This window comes from Sturnira hondurensis, unplaced genomic scaffold (assembly GCF_014824575.4).
Source record: "Sturnira hondurensis isolate 20B ecotype Veracruz unplaced genomic scaffold, ASM1482457v3 Scaffold0006437, whole genome shotgun sequence".
NCBI lineage: Eukaryota > Metazoa > Chordata > Mammalia > Chiroptera > Phyllostomidae > Sturnira > Sturnira hondurensis.
The window spans coordinates 228,490-255,994 of NW_028079068.1; the positions used below are offsets into that span (position 1 = coordinate 228,490).

Consider the following 27,505-nt stretch of genomic DNA (forward strand, 5'->3'; position numbering starts at 1 on the left):
GGGTGGACGCAAAGTGGGGTCTTCACAAACACATCTCTGATTGCTCAGGAGCTCATTCCAGTTTCTTCTGCAAACAACAACGGAGCTATCTCTTCGTTCTACGTCAAGGGACTCGCCCACAGAAGAATAAAATAATAAAGCCCTGTACATGGCCTAGACAAGTGGAATTACAGTAGTTCCCGAGGTTTCTTTTGATAAAAGGAACAAAATAGAAAGGCGAGGTACTCAGTATAAATGCCTTGTGTGCTATAGCATATCGGTGTTTGGCATGAGCCAAACCACGAGAAATCAGGTCCTTCTGAAATAATGTCGAGTTCCCAAGATAACGTGGCTGGCTTTTCAAGTGACCGCTGAACCTATTCCCTAGAACAGGTGCTAGCATAGCGTTTGAACGTGTGCGCCGCCACGGCAATTAGATAGTCCTCCTCAAGCTCCACAGCTTTATGAGGTATAAAAGGCAAACTTGGGAGAACAATGATGTTGGCATTAAAAGGTGCCTTCATGAAAACTTCTGCAGGAACCAGAGGATAGAGGGCATTTTGTCTACAAATACACTGACTCGGAAAAGCACACTCACCCCACTGTGCAGTGGTGGGCAAGAGGGCAAGGGAGGCGGGCCTTTCCTCAGGGGGCCCCCTGGACGCTAGCGCCTTGTAAATGCCTTCTGACTCTGCTTGATTGGCCCTTGAAGACAGTACTTTGCCTGGCACCAAATACGGATCAAGATAGCCGGGGAACCTGCCAAAACAGCCTAGCCAAAAGGGATGTTTGTGGCAATTCAACATTCTCTTTCTGCCTGCACAGGAACCTAGCCGGAGAGGGTTTCCTCAAATCAGATCCTAAAAAGCTCAGTAAAGAAAAAGCTGTAGCAGGCATTCAAGGCCTGTCCAGAAAGTATTCGGCTGTGTAATATGAAAAATAGAGGCATTTATTGAAGAAGATATAAGATACAAGAAACATTGTACATAGGACAATGATGCCTCCATCCCCTTCAGAGTAGGCACCTTGGGACTCACACAGTTCTCCCAATCACCATCAGCTACCCCGTTGTATTTTTCTGAATCTCATAGATGATCTGAAATCTCTTCTCTTTCAAAGATGATTTTAGTTTTGGAAAAAGCCAGAAGTCACAGGGTACCAAATCTGGGCTGTAGTGGGGGGCTCAGTCTCTTGGGTAATTTGATGTTTTGCAAAAAAAAAAACCTCTGCAGAAGACATGATGTATGAGGGTATGCATTGTCATGATGAAGCTGCCAATCACCAGCTGTCCGTAGCTGTGGCCTTCTGGATCATCCAAAGAGTCTCTGCAGAGGAATGTTCAAGCTTAACACAAAATCTGATGCAGATTCATTGCTCTACTCACTCATTTTGAATGTGATTGTCACACAGTACACATGCTCACTCAACAGCGTCTACCGCCCCCAGTGACTAGTACAGTGAAGTCATCGCTGTTCACGCATGCGCATTCCAGTCCACTCTATTTGTTGCCAGGTTACATCAGTGTCATGCAAACTATTCTCATTATATTAACAGTGGCTGGACTTTTTCCAGACAATCCTTGTAGATCTTGATGAACTTCAAAGGCAGAGTAAAGACACCCACAGTGTCTCCTACTTCTGCCCACTCTGGGTGCTGCCATAGAAATGCTTCCTTCTCTCAGACGCCTGGCCTTGATAAATCCAAGTCTTCCTCTTGGTTTTCCCAGATTTTCCTTTTCGTCACCTCCAGTGGCTATGGATTGCAACTTCATCTTGCCTTGACGGACACTAAAGTCAGCCTCAGTTTCCTTTAAAAGGTTCCAGCCCCGACTCTTAGCTGCACAGTAGAATCTCCTGGGAAGCTTTAAAAACTCTCAGTGCCCAGGTGACATGCTAGGTCGCTGGAATGGAATCTCTGGAGGTGGGCTCCAGGCATCATTTTTAAAACTCCCCCAGGTGACTTCAGGGTGCAGCCAATATTGAGACTCTCCGTCCTAGACGCCCTTTGTCCTGACCTGGGTGATGGGACTCTATCATTCCATTCCCCCCCTTGAAGACTTGGAGGAATATCATCATAAAAGACAAACGTTAGAGGACATTTTCATTGTATTTTCCTCTTTTTTGCATAAGTTATCTCTGGATAGGTCTCTACGTTTTACTGCTCTCTGTGGCTTTATGTTTAACATTATATTTTAATGCAATTTCAAATTGATAGAAAACTTGCAAGAATTCCTGTATAGCTTTTGCCCACACTTACCCATTATTTACATGTTGCTCCATTTTCTCTCCTCTTCTCTCTCATCCCATGCTGATACTTCCAGTTCTCACCCAATTATATATGATTTGCTTTAGCCTTGAGATCTCTTGTTCTAATCTCTAATCATGAGAAATATCTTCCATTTATGCTCAATATATTTGCTGATTTACCTATGACCAGAATACAGAAAAACTGGTTTCAGAACTGCTATCCCACAACACTGCAAAATGCAAAACAACCAACCAAAGTTTAATATTTGTTTATAGCCATTTTTTATTTTTAGGTAAAATTTGCATACAGCAAAATGCGCAAAGGTTAAGTGTGTAACTTGGTGAGGCTTGAGAATATATACAGGCATGTGACCAACACCCCAAATAAGACATAAAATTTCCATCAGCACTTTCTGTGTGTACCACTCGCCCACTGTGGGCAACCACTACACTGGTTTCTTCCCATAGAATAGTTTTACCTGTGTTTGTACGCTGTGAAATAGTAAATTTATTTTTGCTGCTTTCACTCCACACAGTGTTTTGAGATTCATCCTTAATAGTACGTGAGTCACAGCTTATTTGTACACTCATTGATAATGAATATTTGTATTGTTTACAGTTTGGGGCTATTATGAATGAAGTTTTTATAAACATCCCCCAATCCATCTTTTTGTGGCTACAGTTTTGGTTTCTCTTAGTAAATACCTTGGAGTGGAATTACTGTGCCATCCAGTCGATGTACGTATAACTTTACAAATAACTGCTGAAGAGTTTCCCAAAGTGATTCTGTCATTTTATGCTCCCCTAAATAAGGTGAGGGAGTTGTTCCACAGTTTTATCGACATTTGGTATCGTCGGTATTGAAATTTTGGCCATTCCCGTGGGGGAATGTTAGTGGGGGTGAATGCTATCTCATTGTGGTTTTAATTTGCGTTTCCCTGATACCTAATAATATGGAGCACATTTTCATGTGCTTCTTGGTCATTTGTATATCTTCTATTATAAAGTAACTATGTGATGTTTGCCCTTTTTAATATTGAGTTGGCTTTTATTATTTATTTGTAGGAATTTATTGATTCATAGCATTTGTGTGTATGTATATTTATTCTGGATATAAGTCCTTTATCTGACAGATTATGTATTGTGAATATTTCAACCTAGACTATGATCTGCCTTTTCATTTTCTTTTTGTTTAAGTATTTTATTTATTTATCTTTAGAGGGGAAGGGAAGGAGAGAAGAAGGAAACATCAATGTATGGTTGCTTCTCGTGTATCCCCTGCAGGGAACTGGCCCCTGCCGGGAACTGGCCTGCAACCCAAGCATGTGCCCTGACTGGGAATCGAACCTCAATCATCTGGTTCGCAGGCCCGCGCTCAATCCACTGAGCTACACCAGCCAGGGGTGCCTTTTCATTTTCTTAATGATGTCTTCTGATGAGCAGAAATGTTGATATTGATAAAATACAATTTATCAATCATATTTTTTTCTTTAATGCTTAGTGCTTTTTGTGTTCTAAGAAATATTTGCCTGCCTCTAAAATGCAAAAAATAATCTGTTATGGTTTCTTCTAGTACTTTAATAGCTTTCATTTTTATATATTAGACCATAATTCATTTTGAATTAATTTTTGTATCTAATGTTAAAAAGCATCAGGGGTTGAAATGTATTTTTTCCGCACATCTATCCAGTTATTCTAGTACCATTTTTTGAAGATTTCCTTTCCTTGCTGAATTGACCCCTTTGTCAAAAATCATGTGACTATATATTTATGGATCTCTTTCCATATATATTATATACATGTCGTATACATATTGTGGCTGTCTATATTGTATTCCATCGATATATTATATTTGTCTGTCACCAAAATTCACCTTCTTGATTACTGTAGGTTAATGGTAAATATTGAAACCAGATATTGTGAGTCTTCCAAACTTACTTTTTTCCCAAAATTGTTTTGCCTCATCTAAATTTACAAATGTGGGATTAATTTGTTTATTTCTTTTAATACTGTTAAAATTCTTATCATGCTGAATCCAAAAGTCAAGTTGAAGAGAAATGACTTTTTATTTCTATTTATTTATTTTAAAAATATTTTTATTTATTTACTTTTAGAGAGAGGGGAAGGGAAGGAGAGAGGGAGAGAAACATCAATGTATGGTTGCCTCTCATGTGCCCCCTACTGGGGACCTGGCCCGCAGCCCAGGCATGTGTCCTGACTGGGAATCAAACCAGCAACCCTTTCCTTCACAGGCCTGTGCTCAATTAGCCAGGGCAAAAACTGACTTTTTAAAAATATTCAATCTGACAGTTTATGAGTATGATATATCTCTGCATTTATTTACATCTTTAACTTCTCTCAGCCATGTGTTATACCTGTGAGTGTAGAGGTCTTACATGTCCTTTGATAAAATTATCCTAAGTAATACCTTATAATGTTATTGTATGTAAATTTTTTAAATTTTATTTTCAATTATTTATTGCTAGTATATAAAAATGGAATTGATTTTTGTACATTATCCACGTGCTGTTACTTTTCTAAATTAGCTTATTAGTTCTAATATTTGTTTGTGGGTTCTTCAAAATTTGATACTTAAACTATTATGCCATCAACAAATGAAGATAATTGTACTTCTTCTCACCCAATCTGTATGCCCTTTATTCATTTTATGTAACTTATTTCACTGGCTAGAATATTCAGTACAATGTTGATTAGAAAAATATGAATATACATCCTTTGCCTCAGTCCTGATTTTAGGGGGAAAACATCCACTATTTAATCATTAAATACAATACTAGCTATAACTATATATTATGCTTACATACTTAATAAAAGTTAGAAATCTGTTAGATCTCCATTGTTAGAAAATAGCCTTTTTTAAAGATTATTTTTATTGTATTTTTCCCAGGACCATTTAGTTCCTGGAAAACCCCCTCGCCCCAGCCACCCCACTGCTGTCCATGCCCATGAGTCATTTTTCCTTTTTGCTCAATCTCTCTCCAGCCTAACTTCCCCCTCCCCCTTAGCTGTCATCCTGCTCTCTGTGAGTTTATCTCTATTTTAATAACTATAATATTATCCATATTTTCTATTTCTCCTTGTGTCTATTTTGGTAAGTTGTGTTCTTCAAGGACTTTGTCTATTTTAGCTAAGTGTTTTAATTTATTGGCATAAATTTAATTATAATGTCTCTTTATTATCATTTTAGCATTCGTTTTGCTATCTCCTCTTTCCTTCCCAATTTTAATAACTTTTGTTCTCTTTTTAATTCATCACTCTTCCCAGAGATGTATCAATGAATCGATATTTCCAAGCTTGCTTCTTTCATTTTCTTCTACTTATTTTCTATTGCTCATTATTTCATTTCTTCTACTTTCTTAGGTTTAATTTCTCTCCCTCATTTAGCTTCTTAAGGCATAAAATGATATTGTTAATTTCTGGTTTTCTGTTCTAATACAAACATTTTAAACTTTAAGTTTCCTGCTAACCATTTTGGCCATACCCCACAAATTTCAATATACTGCATCCCTTCATTATTGAGAAACATAACTGACATATAATATTTGTAAGATTAAGGTGCACAGTGTAATGATTTGATACACATATATATCGTGAAATGTTTACCATGATAAGGTTCATTAACACATCCTTTGCCTTGCATAATTACCATTTTGTTGTTGGTGGTGGTGGTTATGGTGCCGTTATTAAATCTCTACCTTCACGGCAACTTTCAAATAGATATACAATTCATTATTATGACCTATAGTCACCACACTGTATGAGGTCCCCAAAACGCATTCACATTATAACTGAGACTTTACACCCTTTGATCAACATCTTCCTGCTGTCCCCACCCCAGCCTCTGGGCAACCACCATTTCTGAGTCCAGTGATTTTAGATTTCAAATGTGAGTGAGATCACACAGCATCTGTCCTTCTCTCTCTGACTCACTTCACTTAGCACGATGCCCTCGAGGTCCACCCACGTTGTCTCCAAGGGCAGGGTTTCCTTCCTTTTTATGGCTGAATAATATATAGCCCATTTTCTGTATCCATTTATCTGTTGACGGACCTTCGGTTGTTGCCGGTTCTTGGCTGTTGTGAATAACGCTGCAAGGAACAGACAGGAAGTACAGGTAGTTCTTCAAAAACAGTGACTTCGTTTTCTCCAGATGCATCCCTAGAAAGGAGTGAGACTGCTGGATCCTCTGATGGTTCTAGTTCAGCTCTGTGGAGGTCCTCCACACTGGTTTTATGGGAGTCGTACCAGTGAACATCCTCACCAATAGCGCGCAAAGACCCACATCTTCACCAGCAATGGCTCTCTGTTGTCTTTCTGATCCATCTAACGGGCGTGAGATGATATCTCATTACAGTTTGGATTTGCATTTCCCTGATAATTAGTGATGCTGAGGATCTTTCCACGTACTACTTGTTGGCCATTCGTATGTCTTTTTTGGAAAAATATCCATTCACCTCCTCTGCCAATTTTTAATAAGGTTGGGCTTTTGTTCTGTTTTGTTTTGCTGTGGAGTTGTATGAGTCACATACCTATTCTGTATATCAATCTCTTATCAGATATATAGCTTACAAGTATTTTCTCCCAAACTCAAGAGGCTTGTTAATGTTAATGGCTATAAGAGAATCTTAAATAGGGAAGTGACGTGACCCGCACAGTGACTTTATAATGATTTGCCTGATGGTGTTGCCTAATACTGATTGGAAGCAGAGGAGGCAAAGGGTTTGAGCCATTTGCATCCCAACTGTGATTAAAGATTTGGACTTGGATGGAGTAGTGGAAATGGCAAAAGTGTAAAAGAGCTTTTGAAAAACATCAATAATGTTTTAATATGTAGTTGATAGAAAAGGAAGAATCAAGGATGCTTTCGGTGTGTAAGTGTGTTGCAATACGACACAATCATTAACAAAAATAAAGAAGTGGAGAAAGGAAGTTGGATTGAGTTTGGGGAAAATGGTACGTAAATGTGGTTCGCAGCTTAATGCAGCTGGGTTGACATCACGTCACTTTGTTGGAAAACAGCAGCCAACTCATGAAAATGAAGAATGAAAACTCAGGTTAGAGAATAGAAGTGGAAATAGATGTGTGTTCATCCAAAGAGAAGAGCTAGTCTGGGAAAGGTAAATTTGGAATTCGGTTATAAAGGTAGGAACGAAGGCAAGGCTGGAGGCCATAGCTCTGGGAGGAGCAAGCAGGTAAGAGGTAGTGAGGATGGCTGGAACGGACCAGAATTTTTTCCTTCCTGGTACCTTCTTTCTTCTGAGAACCACCATCTACTTCTGCAGGTAACTGCTCCTCCTTGGCTCCATCTAAAATGTTTACCATGATCCTGCCCACACCATATCTGATGGGTCAATTCCAGGTCTTACTGCAAGAAAAAATGTGTAAGACATAAAATCCAAAAGCTTGTCATGGCTGTGTTTCTCATCCTACTTCCTCTCACAAACAGAGAAATGAGCATAGACGAGAGGTAGATATTGCAAAACCGGGCCTCATTTGGCTCCTGATGTTCCAGCTACATCCTTGTCCTGCTTTGGTTTCAATGTCAAACACCTTATCCTATTTCATGAGTCAATACATACCACTCTTGCCTACGTTTGGCTGCAGGAAAGTTCTTACGCCTGCAACCAGAAGATTGGATAATCTATAATATAATGGGTGGGACAAAATCCATAAATGGAATCAGTAAGCCCAGGAGCAGACATTAAGATGGTAGAGCCATTTCCCTCAGCTGTGGACAGCCTCATAGGCACTCAAATATCACCTCCCCCAGGGAGCCCACTAATCATTTCAATAACCGAGCAAGTAGGGACTCTTGGGACTGACGCAGTGTCTGTGTTCCTTTTGTTCACCTCGGTGTTGCTTAGTGTACACATGGAGTACAACGCACTCCCCAGTTCACCCCGCCAAGCCCTGGCTTTTCTGTGTTTCTGGACTTTTTTGCATGTCTGGCACACAGCTTGCGTTGCCACGTCCCTGAATCTCCCAGCACAGAGTGCTTCCTGACGAACGATGCAATGAGCAGACCTCAGTGCCCCGCCATTGCAAAATGCCATCCTTGTGGTTTTCAGCTCACGAATAAGTCTAACTGTCACAGTTCCTGTCACAGAAGTTCTTGCTGGTCACGCTTAGGAATTTGGCTTTTCTAGAGGAATGTGTCAAAGCTTTTCTTAGCACACAGGTATAGGTCATTTCTCAACGTTGTAAATATCACAGGTACCCTTTTAATCATTCAAAGTTGAGATGGGACCTGATAGATATCCTAAGAGTCGAATCCTAGAGGACTTGATAAGGGTAGCTGGGCCGGGGAGGGGACAGGGTTTCTTCCCTCTCATTCTGTTTTGCTGGGCTGGAGGCAACCTGAGCAGGAAGTCTTACTGCTAAGCCAATGTTTCCTCTGCCTGGTGCTGTGGCGCTGGACAGAAATGGAGTGGCGTCCTCATTATTCCTCTGCAGCACGGCTTGTGACTGATTCGCTAAGCCACTGCTCTAAGTGCAGCTGTGACAGCTGCCCTGGGATCCCTGCTTCCCACAGCCACCCCTCACCTCCAGGCCCTGACTCTTCAGGTGCGTGTATGTGTCACCAAGTTCCATGAGGGGGTCCTTTTAGTGACTCCTTACTCTGTTCATTCTATGAATTCTGGCTTGTCATATGGTCTGAGTGGCAATCTACTTTAAAATAACACAGTATTAGTAACAGATAAATGAATAAAAATTAACTCTATGAACTAGGGGGTGGTTAGTTGTCACAGAAGTACTATTTATTGTCACAATCCTTTCTTCAGGGTGGTTATTTAAGATGTAAAGTTTTCTAATCAGGACTCAACTCCTTCAGAGATGGTTTAGCACTTAAATCATCCTTAGTGAAAACTACAACAGCAAATGTNCCTTACTCTGTTCATTCTATGAATTCTGGCTTGTCATATGGTCTGAGTGGCAATCTACTTTAAAATAACACAGTATTAGTAACAGATAAATGAATAAAAATTAACTCTATGAACTAGGGGGTGGTTAGTTGTCACAGAAGTACTATTTATTGTCACAATCCTTTCTTCAGGGTGGTTATTTAAGATGTAAAGTTTTCTAATCAGGACTCGACTCCTTCAGAGATGGTTTAGCACTTAAATTATCCTTAGTGAAAACTACAACAGCAAATGTATTAATTAGTATAAAGAATTCTGCAAAAAAATGTTCATTGATTAGAAATATTTTGTAGGCCCTGCTACCCTCTCTCAAATAAATCATGAAACCCAACAAGTCTAGACGCCCGCTGCGGCACTGCCGTGTCTGACCGTGTCTGACCGTGTCTGAGCCCTGCGGTTGTGCCAGAGTCAAAGAGGTGGAGAGACGTTCATCCCCGCCTCCAGGGCTTCCTAGCGTCCAGCAGGGGAAGCACACAAAAGCACCATCACGCAACAAGCACTCTCAAGGAAAAGGGACAAGATGTCATGAGACCATAAATAAAGGGCACCTCAACCCGGCTGGAGCAGGGAAGGAAAATCAGCAGGCACATTTTCCTAAAGAAGTGACATTTAACCTAAGATCCGAAGGGTGAATCAGAATGATCTCGTTAAGCAAGTATAGAGGCACGTATGTGGGTGTGGTTGGGCAAAGGGAGAGGGCTCTATTGGTGCTTTGCACCTATTACATGCTCCACAAACATACTTTTCCCCCACCCCTATGTTCAAAATGATTCCATTTCTAAGTGAATCAATGTTTATTTCTTGTACCTACCTACTCCTCTAGGAAGAATATACACCCAGAGGTGTTAACGATGACCACAGTTAAATGTGTGAACTTATATGGATGTCTCTCATATTTTCAAGTTTCCTTACCAGTATAGTCCAATGAATCTAAGTAGCTTTTTAAGGGAAAATGTAATAAAAGGAAAACTCCAAATTTAACATGCAATAAACACTCTTTGATAATAAGACTTGAGCACTGTTTGCTCTCTCTTTGTCCCCCGTACCCAGCAGAGCACCACGCTCAAAAAATACTGAGGAGTCACCATCATCACAGGGCACAGTCCGGGAGGTGAGGGACTGGGGCCAGAAGGGACTGAGCAAAGCTGTATGACAGGCAGAGAGTGGACAGAATGGGGCACATGAAGACTTGCTCACTAATGTCTGTGACTTCAGATTTGCAAAAAGGTGGCAAAGAAAGTAGAAATAATTTCCAGGTACCGTTCATGCAGGTTCCCTATTTGTTAAGAGTTCACTACATTTCCTTCCCACTGTATTTCAATGACATTCAGATACAGAGAAAGGATTAATCTGCATTAAGGTATTTTGTCTTCCAACTTCTCCTAAAAATGGTCCTCTGTATTGGAACTACTGTGGCAGGAAACCTCCTCTGGCAAACGCGGTTGATTCCCTTCCCCTCCTTGCCCCACCCTCTCTCTTTGCCAAGAACACTGAACAGGAAGAAGGGTTCGCCTGAGGGTGCTGCCAAGACAGACAGACTGCGAAGAAGGAAGGACATTGCCTGAGCAGAAGGAACATATTCTCAGGAAAAGGGACCTCTGCCCACTGCACCAGAAATCAGACCACCGGGAAGATCCCTACCTGCCAACAAGCTCAGCCTCCCAGGAGGGGAACAGGTAAGTCTACCCGTCTGTTCTCTGCACAGATGGTTGGCTCTTCCCCAGCACCAAGACCTTCAAGGACACCCATCCTATCTGGCAGCTCCCAGCACAGTCTTCAAGACCGAGGCTTCTGACAGCTGAAGTCAGTGTGGCCAAGACAACTAAGGAAGGTGCTAAGGAACAGGAATCATTTCAAGACCAAGGGTTTTCAAAGTCCAGGAAAGGATTTATTTTACTAGACAGAATTTAGCAGCCACAGAAGGGGACAGGGCTGAGACACAGAGCTAAAGGATGGGTGAAGGAGCGAAGCCATGCCAAGTTCCAAGGCTCCCAACTGGCACAAATCCTATCCATCTTCGGGGCCTGTGCTGTATCTCCTCCTGGCACCTGTCAATGGCACGCCTGTCTCCCAAGTCCCCTTCCCAAGGGTGCCTGAGGAAGACGCTGGCAGGTAACCTGGTGGAGAGAGTTCTTGTCCCCAGACACTGATGGTGGCACTGTGCTCCAATCCCCACAGGCCACCTCAGCTCCTTCGTCATGAACTGGCACATGGCCATCTCTGTGCTTATCGTGGTGGCACTTAAAGTTGCCGGAATGACTTTATTTCTGCTTTATTGTGAGTATTTGAGCAACCTCTTACCCCAGCTCCACGCTGTCTTGTCCTTCGGCTCTTTTCTCAGAAGGTGAGGTGCTGTGCCCGAGTCTTTCCACCTGCGAGTGATGGACACAACCCTTCTCACTTCCCCAAACACACCAGGGACCAGGTTCCTCCAGGTCTACCTTGGAGATGCAGAACCCTCCACACACAAAGCTTTTGCCCTAGAGCATGAGTTGGCTAATCTGAGCTGAAATACTCAGCCGTGCTTGTTGTCATTGCTAAACTGTGAAAATTTAGCCGCGGTTCATCCTGATGGTAGGCTGTACCAAGAGCAGTAATCTAAGATAGAGGATTTCACAGAGGCAGAAATGTTCTTCTGTGCGTGTAGAAACTTATTTGTCCAAAGCTTAGAAAGAAAAGCCTCATACCAAGGGCTTTTGCTGCGATTGCAGCAGGTAGAATCTTCTCCAGGAGGGAAAATAAATGAGGGAGGGAATGTGATTAGAAGGCAGGAAGGTGGGTAAGAGCTGGCTTCCTGATGGCCCAGCCTGAAGGTGCCATTCCTGTCACAGCAAAGAGCAGGAAGAAAATACCAATAGGAATGAATGAACATAGCCACTGAAACACGTACATATTTTTGCCCACCTCAGAGTCAAAGAGTTAGAAATTTTCCGTGAGTAGTCACAGTGCCTAGCAGCCCTTACGGGGGTGTTTGTTATACTCACCCCCGCAGATAGGGCTGAGCCAACAGCTGATTTTTTTGCAGCCCCATGGATTTTTGGTGAAAGAAATGACAGCTTCAGCCCTACAAGGAGCTATGGAACAGGTAATGCACGTGACAACAGTCTCCTCTCTACCAGGTTCTTAGGTGCTGGATTCCTAAAGACCTCTCTCAGGGACTTATCCTGAAAATTTATTTGGCAGGAAATGTCCATAAAGATCTCCTAATCTATAAGATATATAAACTCTAGGGACGCCCATTTAACACACAGCAACCTGAGAACCTCAGTGACTACAGTTAACAATACTGTATTCGATGCCTGGAAGTTGCTAAAAGAGTAGATCTTAAATGTTCTTACTACCAAAAAAAAGGGGGGCAACTATTTAAAGTGATGAAGGTGTTAACTCATCTCACTGTGGTGATAAATTTTGCAATGCATGTGTGCATCAAATCATCGCACTGTACGCCTGAAATTTACACAATGTTCTGTGTCAGTTACAGCTCTATGAAACTGAAAAATGAGATAAAATAGATGCAGCACACCCAGAAAGCAATCTTCTCATTCATTCCCTTCCTTTTATAGCTGGGAATCCTAGACTAGACTGAGTGAAATGCCTGATCCTCCGTTTTCCTCCTGGGCATGAGGAGGATTTGGGTGGGAACACTGCAATGTAGTGGGAAAGCTCTTAATAAACTCCAACGTGTTGTGTCCCTAAAGGAATTATTACAAAGAAGCCCATTCCCCTGGGGGGGAAATGTATTCAGCATGTCCGTGTGTGCCAAGCACTAGAGCAGACCAGCCATAGAAGAAGAATAACAACAGGGGACACTGGTTGACTAAAAAGTACAGGGCGCGATGGCAGAGCTCTGGGGGTGAGGAGATGGGAGGCACGGGTCTCCTCACTAAACCCACTTCCTCTTGAAACTTTTCCGAGGATCTCCTTCTCACTTCCTCTGAAGACACCTCCTACTATGTACATCGTTAGGAGGAGGATAATCTCATTTGTCTTTGTACCAACCATGGCTCTCAGTGGCCCGAGCTACGAGCTATGAGCCAGATGCTCATGAAGTATTTATGGAGTGGTGTTCAGCTTCTGGTGAAAACCAGGTTATCACACACATATCACAAAGAGCCTTTGAACTGGAGACTGAGCTAAAAGGAGAGTGCCAACTTGTCTGTTTTATTAATATAATTGGAAGCAGCTAATGTGGTATCTGGGTGAACTAAAGGCATCTTCCATCATAATTAGGCCACTGGGGATGCGTTTGGCCACCCCCAGAGCCACTGCGCCTGCCTGGTCAGACAGCCAGCGTCCCCGACACATGAGGCCTCTTGGAATCTATCGACTTCCTTATTTCTATTCAAAGAAATATTTCACTCTTTTCTGCCTACAGGAATGTTCGCCTGCCTTCTGGTCTGCCAATAGCCAGCCCCTGATCCTGAATCTTGTTCTCGTTAGCCACGGTCCTTACTGCTGAGCGCTGCTCAGAAAAGGGCCCAAAAGAAGGGCCAGGATGATGAGTTTTCATACAGGGTTCCAGGCACCAGGCCTGGGGAGAGCAGCGAAGATGCTGTACAGCACTTGCAGGGGAAGTGGCCCGAACAGCCCTTTGGGGAAAACACTGTCAGAGGTGGACGTGAGAAGGGTGGGAGAGGTTTCCTTCTGATACTAAATTCATCCACTCCTCTGCCTTTCTCCTGTTCTTTCTCTCAGCATTTCACACCTACTGCCACACCTAAATACAAACAAACAAAGAGACATGAACTAGAACTTGGGGTATGGGGCATGACAAATAACAGTAGTGGGTAGATGGAAGCTTCCAAGGAAAAAAATCTCTGACAAATTCTAGCACAGAGTGGCCAAGAGCCTTCTGTCACCTCCACTGCCCAGAGACAAATAGTCACAAGGACCAAACAGCTGGTGTCTGATGTCTGTGTGTTACATTCATCACGTGCCTACCTGCAGGATTTCTTCTCATTTCAGTCCCGCAGATTTTCGGGAACAGTAACGTCAGCTTCACTCCCACAGAGAGCTCTGGAACAGGAAAAGAGCTGGGTTATTACCTCCTCTCCACCCCCAGGTTCTCATGTACCGACTTCTTTTTTAATTCTCTCCCAAGGATATGTTCTTACTGATTTTAGAGACAGAGAGAAAGGAGGGGAGGGGAGGAAAGGGAGAAGGGGAGGGATAGGGAGAGGGGGAAAGAGAGAGAGAAACATCAATCAGTTGCGCCCCATATGCACCCTGACCGGGGATGGAACCCACAACCTTTTGGTATATGGGATGTTCCTCCAACCAAGTCACCTGGTCCGGGCTCATGTACAGAGTTCTTAAAGACTTTTTCCACTGCCCCCTTTCTTATGAAACTTTTTTGCTCAAAGAGACGGAAAAAGACTTTCTAATTCATTCCCTTCATGTTATAGACAGGGAAATTGAGACTTGACTGGATAAAACTTGTTCCTGGATTGAGGCTGATTTGCATGAACAGAATCATTATAAACAAACCCATGTCCCCCTGTCCTCTGACTCGGTTCCAGGGCTCACACCTTCGACCACTAGTCTCATACTCTCTTCCCTTAAATCTCCTTAGTCTGCCCCAGGAGGTGGGATTTTCATCAAGGAAGATGTTTTTTCTTGTCCGCCTCTGAAATGTCCTGGGATGAAAGCAGGGCCATTTGTGAAGCAGAAAGATCGACTCTGGCCATTGTCAACACACCAGAGAAACTGGTGAGAGTATTGGAAGGGCACATAAAGCAGCCCAGCTGTTGCCAGCCTCAGGGGGAGGAGGTGGTGGGCAACCTGACTGGCGGAGCAGGGGCACGCTGAGGGGGAGGGGTGGCGAGGTGGCTGGCTGGGAGCTCAAGCTCCTTGTTCTCAAGAGGGAGATGGGAGACCCTTCTCAGTAGCCCTGGGGTGTGCTCCTCAGATCTACTTGAGCTCATGAAACCCACCCTCTGTGGTTTCTCCTGGGGGCACAAGAACAGACTGGTATCCTGGGAATGGACCAGAATACCCGAAGTGCAGGGAATGGCCAAATGAGCTGATGTGTATAAAAGTTGTTTAAGGGAAGACTGCAATGTTGCTATGGAAGCCTGCAAAGATATGAGCTGTTAATTAATGTATCATCACAGTTTGCCTCGTAAATATGAAAGCTGCAAATTAACAAAATGGGTGATATAAGAAACACAAAGAATTAGGCCATAGAATTGGAATTTCAGTATCCAATTATGATGAAACTAGCTAGCACTATGCAAAAAGCTTTGTTTTATTATCTCCTTTATTGTCAGAACAATTCTGAGGAGGTGTTATTATCCATAATGTCTATATGAGGAAACTGGGGCACAGAAGAATAATTTGACGAAGGTCATACACCTACCAAGCAATGGCACATGGACTTGAGAGCTCTCTAACTCCCAAACCTACACTCCACTCAATTTTAGACCATAATATATTTTAGTTTATAGCTGCCTCTCCTGCCAATCCTAGGCATTCGCAGAGTGCTAGACATTGTACTGCATACAGTAATCTTGCTTCCCTCCCCTTCGTCCCTTCCCCCTTTTCAGAATTTGTATGAGGATCTTCTGTGAATCTTGGCTGTAGCCGTCCAACAGACAGTGACAGATCCTCTAGGGCTAAGGACCCCCCGGGGGAAGAAAAAATACTTTCTGGTAGAACACCAGGAGCAAGAGAGTGGGGAGGAAAAAGACGAGGAGAAGAGAGGAATGGGACAGAAAGTTGATAGCCTCTATTCTTCTACTCCACCCTTAAGTCTTGGTGCATCTCAAACGCCATCCTTGGCATCCTCTACCACTCACCCTCCATGCTAAACCCAGAAAAAGCTCCACACCAGTGGTTTGTTGAGGATTCTCACGTCTGTATCTGCAGCCCAGCCTCTTCTGGCTAGCTCTCTCCAGACCAGACAGTACATCAAATTGCCCTTTGATGTTTCAAAAGCACCACACACTCACCATATTCCAGCTGAGTCCACTGAACTCTACCCACCTGCCCCTCTCGTTACATTCCAAATACTGGTGAGTGGTCCTGCCACCCAAGGTCAAGTGCTGACAGTGTGCTGGGACTTGACCTTTTCTCTTCGCTCTTAAATTATTTGCTAGCCAAATCCTTTCCTATCTATCCCTGCAGAAAAGAATTCACCTCTCATCTAGATTTCTTCAACATTCTTCTAATGCCCCACTTTGCCCCTAGTTTCAACCCTTCTTACCCACCCTCCACGGAACTGATCTAATAAAACCTCTATGCTCCGAACTGTCCGCGTCATTTGCCAGCCCAGCTTCCCCAGCAGGACACGCAGCCCAGCCTCTCAAGGTCTGAGTCCCAAGCCATCTCCCTCCTACCTCTGCACTAACCACACCGAACATCATGCGGTTCCTCCAATGCTCCAGGCTGCTCTGCCGTCTACCTGTGATCTGACACCCCCTCTTCCAGGAAGTCAAACCCTGACCCATGCCCTTGCCCTAGCATTCACCTAACAGACAGCTCTCTGCCAAAATTCGTCTCAAGCATCACCTCTTCTAGGGTCTTTCTGGAAAACCCCAAATCCAGGCAGAATCAATCACTTCCTCTTTCTGCCTGTGCCCGACCTAGCACGGATTTCCCGGGGCACCACACTGTGCGGGTTGACTCATCTCCCTTCTCTTAATACAGCTCTGCATCTTCAACATCCTGGCAGGACTGGGGTCTTAGAATGGGAGGCAAACTCTGTCCACCTCTTCCCAGAAACATTATATGAGCCCAATATTTTGAATACGATTCTAACAGCTTCATAGATCCCCTAGGAAGCTTGCCCAGAAAAGGAGTTTGGAGCTCTTATGTTAGACCACAGGTCAGCACATTTTTTCTTAAGGAGCCAGACAGCATATATTTTATGCCTTTCAGGCCATAAGGTCTCTGTCACGACTACTTAGCGCTGCCATTGTACCTCAAAAGCAGCCATAAACAATATATTTTTAAAGTGGGTGTGGCTGTGTTTCAATAAAGCCTTATTTACGAAAATGGACTACAGCCTGGATTTGGCCTGCTGGCTGTAGCTTGCCAACCACTGTTTTAGATAATAATTTCTTTAGAAGAAATAAATTTGTTTCCATATCCCCAGCCTCATACAATGCCTGGCACATAACAGACACTGAAATGTTTGTTAAATGAGTAAATATGGTCATTGATTTTTTAAAATAATAAAAGTGGATATCTCTAGGAAGGAGAACATTAGGAAAGATGGGACTAAGGCACCAGCCATGGGGAGGCAGAGAATAGCCCAGTGGACTCGGATGTCCACTGAGTATGTAGAGTGTATAGAAGAGGCCAGGAGTTCCCAGCCTGCTGGCTGGGAGATTCGTTATTCTTTAGTTTAATACAGAAACTAAGATGTCTTTGATCAGTGTCAAGTCAACAAACACTCAATAAACACTGATTATTTCTCGTGGAATTATATGCTTTAGCAATACACTTCAAATCTGTTTTCTCTTGCCAAGTACTTGACAAATTCACTTGACCAAACCTCACTTGGAATATAAAATTTCTGGCAATCAGTGAAACAATCCTACGCAGAGAGTGCCAAGAAAGGGAATGTATTTGAAATTACCTTGTTTTAGGTGGTATAGACCCCTCCCCCTGTCATTTCCCATCGCTTGGGAACATGTTAGAATCTAAATCCTTGATCCCCTAGAGCAGACCTCACAGCCTGTTTTGACAAGGTCTCCAAGCGATGCTGATAGACTGGGAATGACTTCTCTGGGGTTTATGTTGGCTACCAGCAGTAGCCGGTCCCAGGTCCCCTCCAGACTTCCTTGATCCCAGAATCGGATATAATCATGGGCCCACGGACACAAGGGAAATGACAGCAAAGAACCTTCTGTTTTCTAGAAGTTTCTCCAGGACATAACTGGAGCTGAGAAGTATTTTATTGGCTTACAATACCTGCAAGCAGAGAAAAATTGGCGTTGGATCAACAACTCCATTTTCAACGGCAAGTATGTAAACATTCCCCATTTTCCTGGGGATCCTTGTTTGCCTCAGGAGTCTAGACCTGAGATTTGGGTTTGTCCTGGATGACATGAAGGCCGAGACCTGCATCCTTGTTCCCTTCCTCTCCTTTCTTCCAACCCATCTATTCCCAGAGACGCATTTTTTCGGTAAATGTTTTAATATTATGGAGCCTATCAAACATTTCTAAGTAGAGCAAAGAATATTCCTGCAACCAATTATTTTGTTTTCTCAATTTTTTTTTCAAATTAGGATCCAAATATACCTCATAAGTCTCTCATGATATAGCTCATAAGTCTCTTTCAACCCATAGATCACATTTTATTACTAGGTTCTTACAAGTTCCCCAGATGTGACTTCTTTATCTAAAGAAAGGAAATCATAAGCAACTGGCCTGCCTCTTATATCTATGAATGTTAACTCCCAAGAGCTATCTCCCACCTGCCATGGACAGAGCACTGGTGGACAACATGACATCGCATCGGGAGAGGCTGAATCAGACAGAAAGCAAGCCAGCCCTCCAGCCTGTAAGTGGGCGTCCCACAGAGGAGAGGAAATGCATGTTCACTGTCCAGTGCATGCCGGGCCCTTTACCCATGTCGTTTCTGTAGTATTCACAGTGATGCTGTAGAGAAAGCTTTTATTAATCCTCATTTAATAGACAGTTGAATGGAGGATGAGAGACTTAGAAATCTGTCAAGTGTCACCAAGCTGGGAATGGGTGGAGCCACAGTTTGATCCTGTATCCACTTGATTCCCAAACTCTTGACCTTTCCATGAAACCAGACTCTTTCCAGTCAGACTGAGAGGAACTGAACGACTGAAAAAGAGGAGGGAGACGGCCAATCAAGTGTTTCCTAAAGCTGCCTGCGGCCCAGAAAGGAAGGAGAAATCTCTTCCTCCTCCTCTCGGGCCTCCCGCTGTGCTCACAGTACTTTCAGTACAAAAACATTATTTCTGGGGGGAAATGGGACAGATGACCCATGAGATGTTTCTGACCAAACACAGGGTGAATTAATCCAAGGCTGTGAGTCCAGAAAAGCTCACAGGAGAGTTCACATGAAAGGGTCAGTTCAGAGATGGACTTGGGACCTAAGGGAACTGAAATCAGGAAAAAGCAGGGCTGGCGTGATGGGTTGTAACCACTCGATCATTTCCCCTTTAGTGTCACCAATCAGCTTCCAAGGTTCAACTGTGTGACTGTGGGCCTAACAAAGACATTTGATGCTGCGTTGTGTGACACCCCGCACCGCTGGATCTGTGACAAGCCCACCAAATGACTGTGTTCTCTGTGGTCTCTGACAAGAACAAGAAACACACCTATGAGGATGGCAGAAGAAAATATCGAACATCAAATTACTGTGCTGCCTCCCACGGGTCATGGGCAGAGCCCCCTAATGAATCCTCAGAACACACGCACAGGCCCTTCCACAAATGAACTCACATAGACACAGCTGAGGTGCACTCCCCACTCTGACCCAGCAATTCCTCAAGACCCCATTTCCTGGGACAGTCACCCCTGTGACTCTTTTTAGGTCCAAACAGGTCATCGAGTCAAAGCCTCCTTCATCCATCTGTAAACTGGAAAAGGTCCTGGCCTGTTGGTGGGGGGATGGGCTTCTGAACTCCACCTTGGGGGGACTGGAGACCAGCCACGTCCAGGGGAGAGGGTCAGTTTCATGGGGGCACCTCAGATGGTATACAGTCAGGTGCTCGCTTCTATAGAACTAAGCATCTCTGACAGGTCAACAGGGTTTTACCTGCTACCTCTGTGACCCCATCTCTGTTCCCAAGATGCCCCTGTCCCAGGACCCCAGCCCACCCCAGGTGGGACAGCACAGGCCCTCCTCTGTCTGAATTGAGGCCAGGGCTGGGGAAGGGCTCCGGGAGCCCGGCTTGGAGCAGAGAGAGCGCTGTTCCAGGGGAGAAGGAGGGGTCTAGGCAGGCAGGGATCTGCTAGGAAACACCTTTTAAGACAACGAGTGCCCAAGATGACCAACATGACTGAATCCCTGTGCTCCAGCAAAGCCCTAAGAGAGATTCAAGCTAAAAATTTTCTTGGTCTTGACCTGAATTTCATTTTAACAGATTCTGATTATATTTGATTGTATCTGATTATAACAGATTCTATTTGATCCTATTTGTTGTGTATATTTTATGAAACTGGGATCATCTCTTGGGCCTTAGTGATCACGTATTCCTCCTCGCAGTTCTGGAGAGACTCGGCTACCAGGGACAGCCTACTGACCCAAAGACACCACAGCCATGCACTGGTTGGCATCACCCTGGCCCTGGACAGGTCCAGCTGATCAAGAAGTAGAAAAAGGGGAGGGATAGGCCCTGGCTGGTGTAGCTCAGTGGATTGAGCATGGGTCTTCAAACCAAAGGGTCACCGGTTCAATTCCCACTCAGGGCACATGACTGGGTTGCAGGCCAGGTTCCCAGTGGGGGGCATGCAATACGCAACCACACATTGATGTTTCTTTCCCTCTCTTTCTCCTTCCCTTCCCCTCTCTCTAAAAATAAATAAATAAAATCTTTAAAACGGAAAAAGGAGAGGGATGCTCAAGGAAACATTGGGTAGAGGCAAGACGTGGGCGTTTGGGGAAAACAATGAGTTCATTTGGCCAGATGCGAAGGAAGGCAAGAAGGAGGCAGAAGAGTCGTAGGGCATCCTCTCTCTTCTCCGTACTTGAAAGATGACTTTGGCTACACACCCTCCTCAGTGCATGGCTTGGAGAAAAGAGATGCTGTGAGTTTTCAGTGACAAGAAGTAAATCATAGGAGAGACTTACAAAGTTAATGGTGATTAGAGTCGCCTAAGTAAAATGCTTACCATTTATTTACATCAAATGACAAAGCGCCACATGGTTCCGTCATTAGATGGGTGTCAAATTAAATTGTCAGTTTTATTTTTATTACACCACTGAGCTCTGTCCCTGCATTTCTAGGCTTCATGATTTTTTGATTAATTAGCATGCCACTTATTCATAACTTTTAATAATGAGATAATGCATTAGGTGTTAGAATTTGCTTGAAGGAGATTTCCAGGAATAATTGGAGTTTGGGGTAGAGCCGACATTGGAATTATATCAGTAATCTGATGGTGTTAGCAAAGAAGAGGGTCACAGCTAGGGAACGGAAGAGGAGCTGAATTTGTGGTTAAACAAAAAAAAAGAAGCAGCAGCAGAATTCTCACCAAAGGTAAGCCCCAGAATTCAGACTACAGAGAGGAAAGAACAACTGTTCTGCTTTGAAAAGGGAGAACTCTGGTCGCCACACTTCCTGTTCCATGACAGAATAAATTGCAGACTTTCAGAGTCCGGAAATGTAGACACCTAGTGGTTTTCCCCAGGCGACAGACAGCTCAAATCGTCCCCACGGTGAAGAGGTGTTCTGCACAGTTCTGAAAGGGGCCCCGTGGGCTGGACTGGGGTGCGGGTAGGGAGTCCAAAGGAAATGTGAGGACCATAAGTTTATTACTGAGGGACAGGGATGGCCACATCATTAGAAGAATAGATCGGTGTCACCTCCTAGGGTAGCAGTGGGGTGGGGTTTTTTTTAAAGCAATGGAAGTCTAATACACCATTGGATTAGATTTCTGACTTGGCGTCCACTATGCTGTGTGAATCTGCAATTCCTTATGCTTCCTGTGCCTTGATTTCCTTACTGTAAAACAGACCAGTGATGCCCCTCTCACAAAATGCTTGTGTCATTTAAAATGCTTAAATGGTCCCCACCGTGGACCTCAATGGCAATAACAACAGGGGAAGCCCTTCATGGAAGATCTGCAGCTGAGATCTTTCCCTTAGAAGTGGCTCGTCAATTTGCTTTTTCACTCTCTTGATGGTGTCCTTTGATTCACAAAAGGTTTGACTTTTGATAAAGTCCAATTTATCTATTTTTCCTTTTGTTGCCCCTGTTTTGGGTGTCATATCCATTAAACAATCAGCAAATCCATGTCATGAAGCTATTCCCCTAGGATTTCTTCTAGGAGTTTTATAGTTTTAGCTCTTATATCTAGATCTTTGATTATTTTGAGTTCATTTTTGTATATGGTATAAGGTAAGAATCCAAATTCATTCTTCTGCTTGTAGATATCCAGTTTCTGCAGGTGCTGATTTTTTAAACTCTCAGGATTGAAAGCAATGTCCTCTCCAATTTTTTCCTTCTTGAATCTAATTATAAGCATGTATCCAGATTATAGAAGCAACAGACTATAGAAGCAACTAGTCTGTTGCTTTGCAATCAAAGTACAATGTACAAAGTTACCCTTTTTCAGACATATACAATCTTATGCTTTTGGATAGAAGTTAGACGTTGTGGTAGATGATGACATTGTTCACAAATTCACTGTCCCTTCCGGCAAGAGGAGAACCCTTTCTGACCCTGCTGACAGCAGGCTTGGCCTTGTCACTTGTTTGGCCAGTGAAATCTGACCATGGTTTACCCCACTCTGTCCCCCCATCCCATTAGAGGCTGCCCCTGTTAGCCTAGACTATACTGAAGACCATCGGGAACAGAGGGACACTGACCATGGGGGACCAACTGAGAACACAATATGCACTGGCTATTGTGAGCTACGGGGATTTCTGAGGTTGTTTGTTATCATAACATGACCTAGACTATTCTGATACGAGAGTGAATAATGAGTAGTTCAGACGAAGACAGACAATTAGCATTGCACAATGTGGCAGTGTGGGCTGTTCAGCACAGTGGTTAAGAAGATGAACTCAAAGCCAAACTGCATAGGTTTGGGTCCTACATACCAACAGTGTGACCGTGGGCAAGTCCCTTCCTGGCTTTGTGCCACGTTGATGTTCTTCTTCAGCTCCCAGCTTTTGTGTTACATTCTAAAAATATTGCCCAAAATGTTTTGATTGAAGAGGAGTGCTCCACTTACTAAATATCTTCCTGTCAGAGACATATATGTATCTATCAATAAATAAGCAGGTATTTCTGTGTGACAGAAGGAATAAATACATCAGTTCATAAATAAAAGAGGAGAGGTTGAATTACTACATCCCTAAGACACAAAGAAATGCAACTATTTTATTTGTACAGGCAATACACACGCAGCCACACGACGTGAAGAGCTGGGCTCCCTTCCCCATTCCCTGTGCCCACTCTCCCACTAGGTTCTTGCCACGCTGTCCACAAGCAAATATAAGCACACACAAGTATAAATGTGCAGCAGGTCCTCCTCTGCACGTCTATACTCGTGATAAAGTTGCCATAGGAATTGAATTCTCATGTAGATCAATACACTCCCGGTAAAACTGGTTTTATAACACATCATTTTGCCACAGTTTCAAGAGCCTATCAACAATGTTCAGTGAGGGCTCACTGCACATGCGTTTCCACTCCGTCCTTACGCAGGAGGCTGAATACTAACTTCAGTGAGCTTTGCTTTTCTCGTTTAACAATACAGCTTGGAGGTCATTTCTAATCATTGAAAACAGAGCTTCTTCATCCTTTTCACAGCTACACAGTATTCCATTGTTCAGATAAAAAACATCATTTCTTTAACCAACCACCTATGCATATTCCACTTGGCTATCAGTATTTTGTTATTACAGAAATGTGGTAGTGGGTAAAATTGTGCTTATGACATAAGCAATGGAAACACTGACTGGAAACAGGGTGGGTCAAGGTTGGGAAACACAGGGAACCGGCATGGGGACAGCTCAGTGGAAAGCTGGGTCCCAGCACAGTGAACTCGGGGATGCTGAGAGGGCAGAGGAAAAGGAGAACTAAGCAATGCGCTGGAGAACCAGAGCCACCGGCAGAGAGCTACCAAGAGGAGACGGGACAGGAAGCTGAGGGCAGGTATCGCAGACTGTGAACAGACTGGAGAGTGTGAGAACTGCAGGGAGAGGCAGCAGAGCCCGCCCCTGCTTCTGCCCCCGGTGCATGCCCCCTCAGCCCAGAGAGCTCCACCCCCCCCGCCGGCCCTTGTCACTTCAGTCCCACAGCTGCACCACTGTCCCCCTTCCACCCCGTGGCAGGCAGCGTGGTCTGGGGCCTACTGAGTGAGAGAACACCTCCTTGCCTCTCTCTCCCTGAGGCAGTCCACAAGTTACAGGTGTGTCGGTGTTTCAATTCCACAATTCCAGACGCACCGTAAAGGCATCCGGAATTGTGGAATGACTTCCTTCTCTACACTCTGCAGAGAAGAAATGAGACCACAGGGCTTTCGGACAGGAAATCAAGAGAATACGTGTGAGCCAGACAAGGAGCCGGGAGATTTACACGCAGGACACGGAGAGCGGGGCACATCCTGGGGAAATGCTCAAAACCTAGAATTAAGTAGGCAGCTAGCCTTTTCTGTTCCGAAATCTAAATATCGCACATATTTTTTTATACTTAGCTTTTAAAAGTTTTACTGTGAACTGTACCATAACTTGAAAAAGCATATACTTATAAGTGTATACACACAGGGGTGGGCAAAAGTAGTTTTATACTTGTGAGTACCCGAAACACAGAGTTCATTCTTGTATTATTATTTACTAGTTTTGTATTATTTTCCATACAAACAACTGTAAACCGGCTTTTGCCCCACCCTGTATATGTGTGTGTGTGTGTATATATCTTTAAGATAATAAAATAAATTTTCAAGCTAACAACCAACCACAGGAAAACCACGGCGATGACTTATTAGACTTGTGTTGCATGCAGACGATTTGATGATGACAAGATGCAGCTCAGAGATGAGTAAGTACTTTTCAGATTATTCCCGGCTCCACGATGAGAGTTTTCCCACACAAAATACCTTAGGGGAAGGCCAGTTCCTGAGTAACTCACAGCATCCTTTCACTCCATCCCGAAGGGCCTCTTTGACTTTGTCGTTTTGGAAGGCGAAGATGAAAGGGGTTACCACAGAAATCAGCAGGGAGACTATCTTATTGTACTCAGCTGCCTGCGTTTGCTTGGGTTTCACATAGAGGAACAGGCAGCTGCCGTAGCCGAGCACCACAAAGGTGAAGTGGGAGGCACACGTGGAGAAGGCTTTCCTGCGGCTGGAGGCTGAAGGGATCTTGAGGATGGTGGAGATGATGTAAGTGTAGGAGACAACTGTTGGCGCCAGAGAACCAATAATAATGAAAACAGCCATTAAAAAAAGAACAAACTCCGTGACAACAGTGTTGTCACAGGACAGTCTGAGCGGTTGCCCTCGGTCACAATAAAAATGGTCTAGCACGTTCGATTTGCAGTAGGTAAGCTGAAACGTGGCGTAGACTGGCCAGATTTCACAAAGGAACCCAAACACCCACGACACACTTACCACCCAGTTGCAGGTGTGGCTGTTCATGATGATGTTGTACCGCAAAGGGTTACAGACAGCCACGTAACGGTCCACGGCCATGACTCCCAGTAGCGCAAACTCCGTGGTCCCCAAAGAAAGGTACAGGAAGAGCTGGACGACACATCCTGCCAGAGATACTGTCTGCCTCCCGGGGAGCAGCAAGCCCCAGAGCATGACGGGGACGATGACGGATGTGATCAGGATCTCCAAGGCAGAGAGGTGGCTGAGAAAGAAATACATGGGGGTCTACAGACGTTTATCCACACAGACAACCGTGATGATGACCGTGTTTCCCATTAACGTCACCGAGTAGAAGAAGAGGAAGGCAGCGAAGAACATGTGATGCAGTCCTTGGGAGCCAGGGAAGCCAAGGAGACAAAATTCAGAGGCACTAGGGTAATTGCTCATCATTCAGTTCTCAGCTCCTGTTCCCTATGAGATAAGTCTGAAGAGCATTCCAATCACTCAGAACTTTCTCCCAAAAGACCCTTTGCTGCTGCTCTCCCACTCACAGACCAAGCACAAAACCCTTGCTCCTCCTCTCTTCTCAAGTGATGCGTCCCTGTCTTCTGGGCTTGGGAACTTGGTTTGGAGTAAAAGAATCACCCCTATCATCCCCAGAATCCCACAGGAACAACTCTGTCTCAGACTTTATGAATATAAAATACGTTTTACGATGGTGCTGTTAGGCAGATGTTTTCTTAGCCTCGTAACCTGAAGGACCTTGCTAAAAGAGTATTTTATGAAGTATTTGCCATTAATTTTCTAAAGACATTTCTCCTTGGTGATTATTCTTCTAAATCGTATCAGCTAGAGTCTGAGAGTTAGGGCCTCAGGGATGTTCACCTAAGTTTTGCATTAACTTGTTAGAAAAGTCAGACCAAGTAATTCAGCGTCCAAAATCTCGTTAGAATGGCAAGAAAGGGTGTCTTGAAAACTAGCAGAAAAATCTGTCCTACTAAGACTGATCCTTAGATACACTGGTCCCCTTACATTTTCTCTTGATTTGACAGGGCCCGTAAGTGCATGGAAGGCCATATGAGAAACTCTAGGACAGCATTTGCCTGTGAAGAGAAGTGTGCCCTGGATACACCAGCTTGCTGAACGGGATCCTTGGGTCAGGTTCATAGTGTCTCCCTTAAAACGCAAAGGTCGGAATTGACTTCCATTCTTTATCTGACCAATTGATGGGGAACATAGCGGGGAGATGGCTTATGTGAAACTATTCACTACTCCTCAGCCAAAGTGGCCTAACTGCTTTCAGGAATTTAGTACAGGGGGGTCACTATGCTTCCCATACTCGTACTTCATCTGCATCCTGGTTAGTAAGAGAAGAGGTATAAAGCATCTACTGTGCTCCTGATATTGAGAATACATTTCATGTTGAATAAAGACATTCTCTGACATAACAAGGATACCATTATCACATATGAGAAAATTAACATTACTTCAGTAATATAAAACTTTTCCAAATACCTTTATAGCTTTTGAAAAACTCAAAGATCTTATCAAGGTTCATAAATTGCATTTGATTATTTTTTAAATTTGTTTTAATCGATCACATTTCCTTTGATCATTTTTATCTTTTTGTCTTTTTAAAGTCATTTCCTTTTTAAATTTTTCAATGACGGTTGACATACAGTATTAAATTTGTTTCTAGTGTACAACATAGTGATTACACATTTATACACCTTACAAAGCCGTCACCCTGATATGCCTTGTGTTCATTTGACACCATAGTTATTACAATACTATTGACTGTATTCCTTATGCTGTATTTTATATCCCTGTGACTATTTTTATAACTGGCGATTTGTACTTCTTTATCCCCTCCAACCTTTTCCCCCATCCCTCCAGTGCCCCTCCCATCTGGCAACCTATACTGTTCTCCGTATCTATGAGGTTTTTTTCTGTTTTGTTTGCTCATGCATTTTGGTTTTTCTTAAGATTTCTTATATAGGTGAAGTATATGGTGTTTATCTTTCTGTCTTACTTATTTCACTTATAATATTCTCTAGGTCAGTTCGTATTATCATAAATGGCAAAATTTC

At 43.6% G+C, this 27,505-nt stretch overlaps 1 protein-coding gene across 1 annotated transcript; it reads left to right on the top strand.

The window, feature by feature from the left end:
* Positions 1-10,667: 10,667 nt before the first annotated feature.
* Positions 10,668-20,528, top strand: CLEC5A (C-type lectin domain containing 5A). Its single transcript, XM_037049303.1, has 6 exons — positions 10,668-10,842; positions 11,345-11,443; positions 14,132-14,236; positions 14,739-14,875; positions 18,029-18,135; positions 19,314-20,528. The coding sequence occupies exons 2-6, from the start codon at positions 11,365-11,367 to the stop codon at positions 19,426-19,428; spliced, it is 543 nt and encodes a 180-aa protein (XP_036905198.1). The 5' UTR covers positions 10,668-10,842; positions 11,345-11,364; the 3' UTR covers positions 19,429-20,528.
* The last annotated feature ends 6,977 nt before the right edge of the window (positions 20,529-27,505 follow it).

Coding starts and splice junctions, on each gene's coding strand:
- CLEC5A (XM_037049303.1), top strand. CDS start 11,365: ATGAACTGGCACATGGCCATCTCTGTGCTTATCGTGGTGGCACTTAAA. Junction 14,876..18,028: donor TCAACACACCAGAGAAACTG/GTGAGAGTATTG, acceptor TCTGTTTTCTAG/AAGTTTCTCCAGGACATAAC. Junction 18,136..19,313: donor AACTCCATTTTCAACGGCAA/GTATGTAAACAT, acceptor TTTCCCCTTTAG/TGTCACCAATCAGCTTCCAA.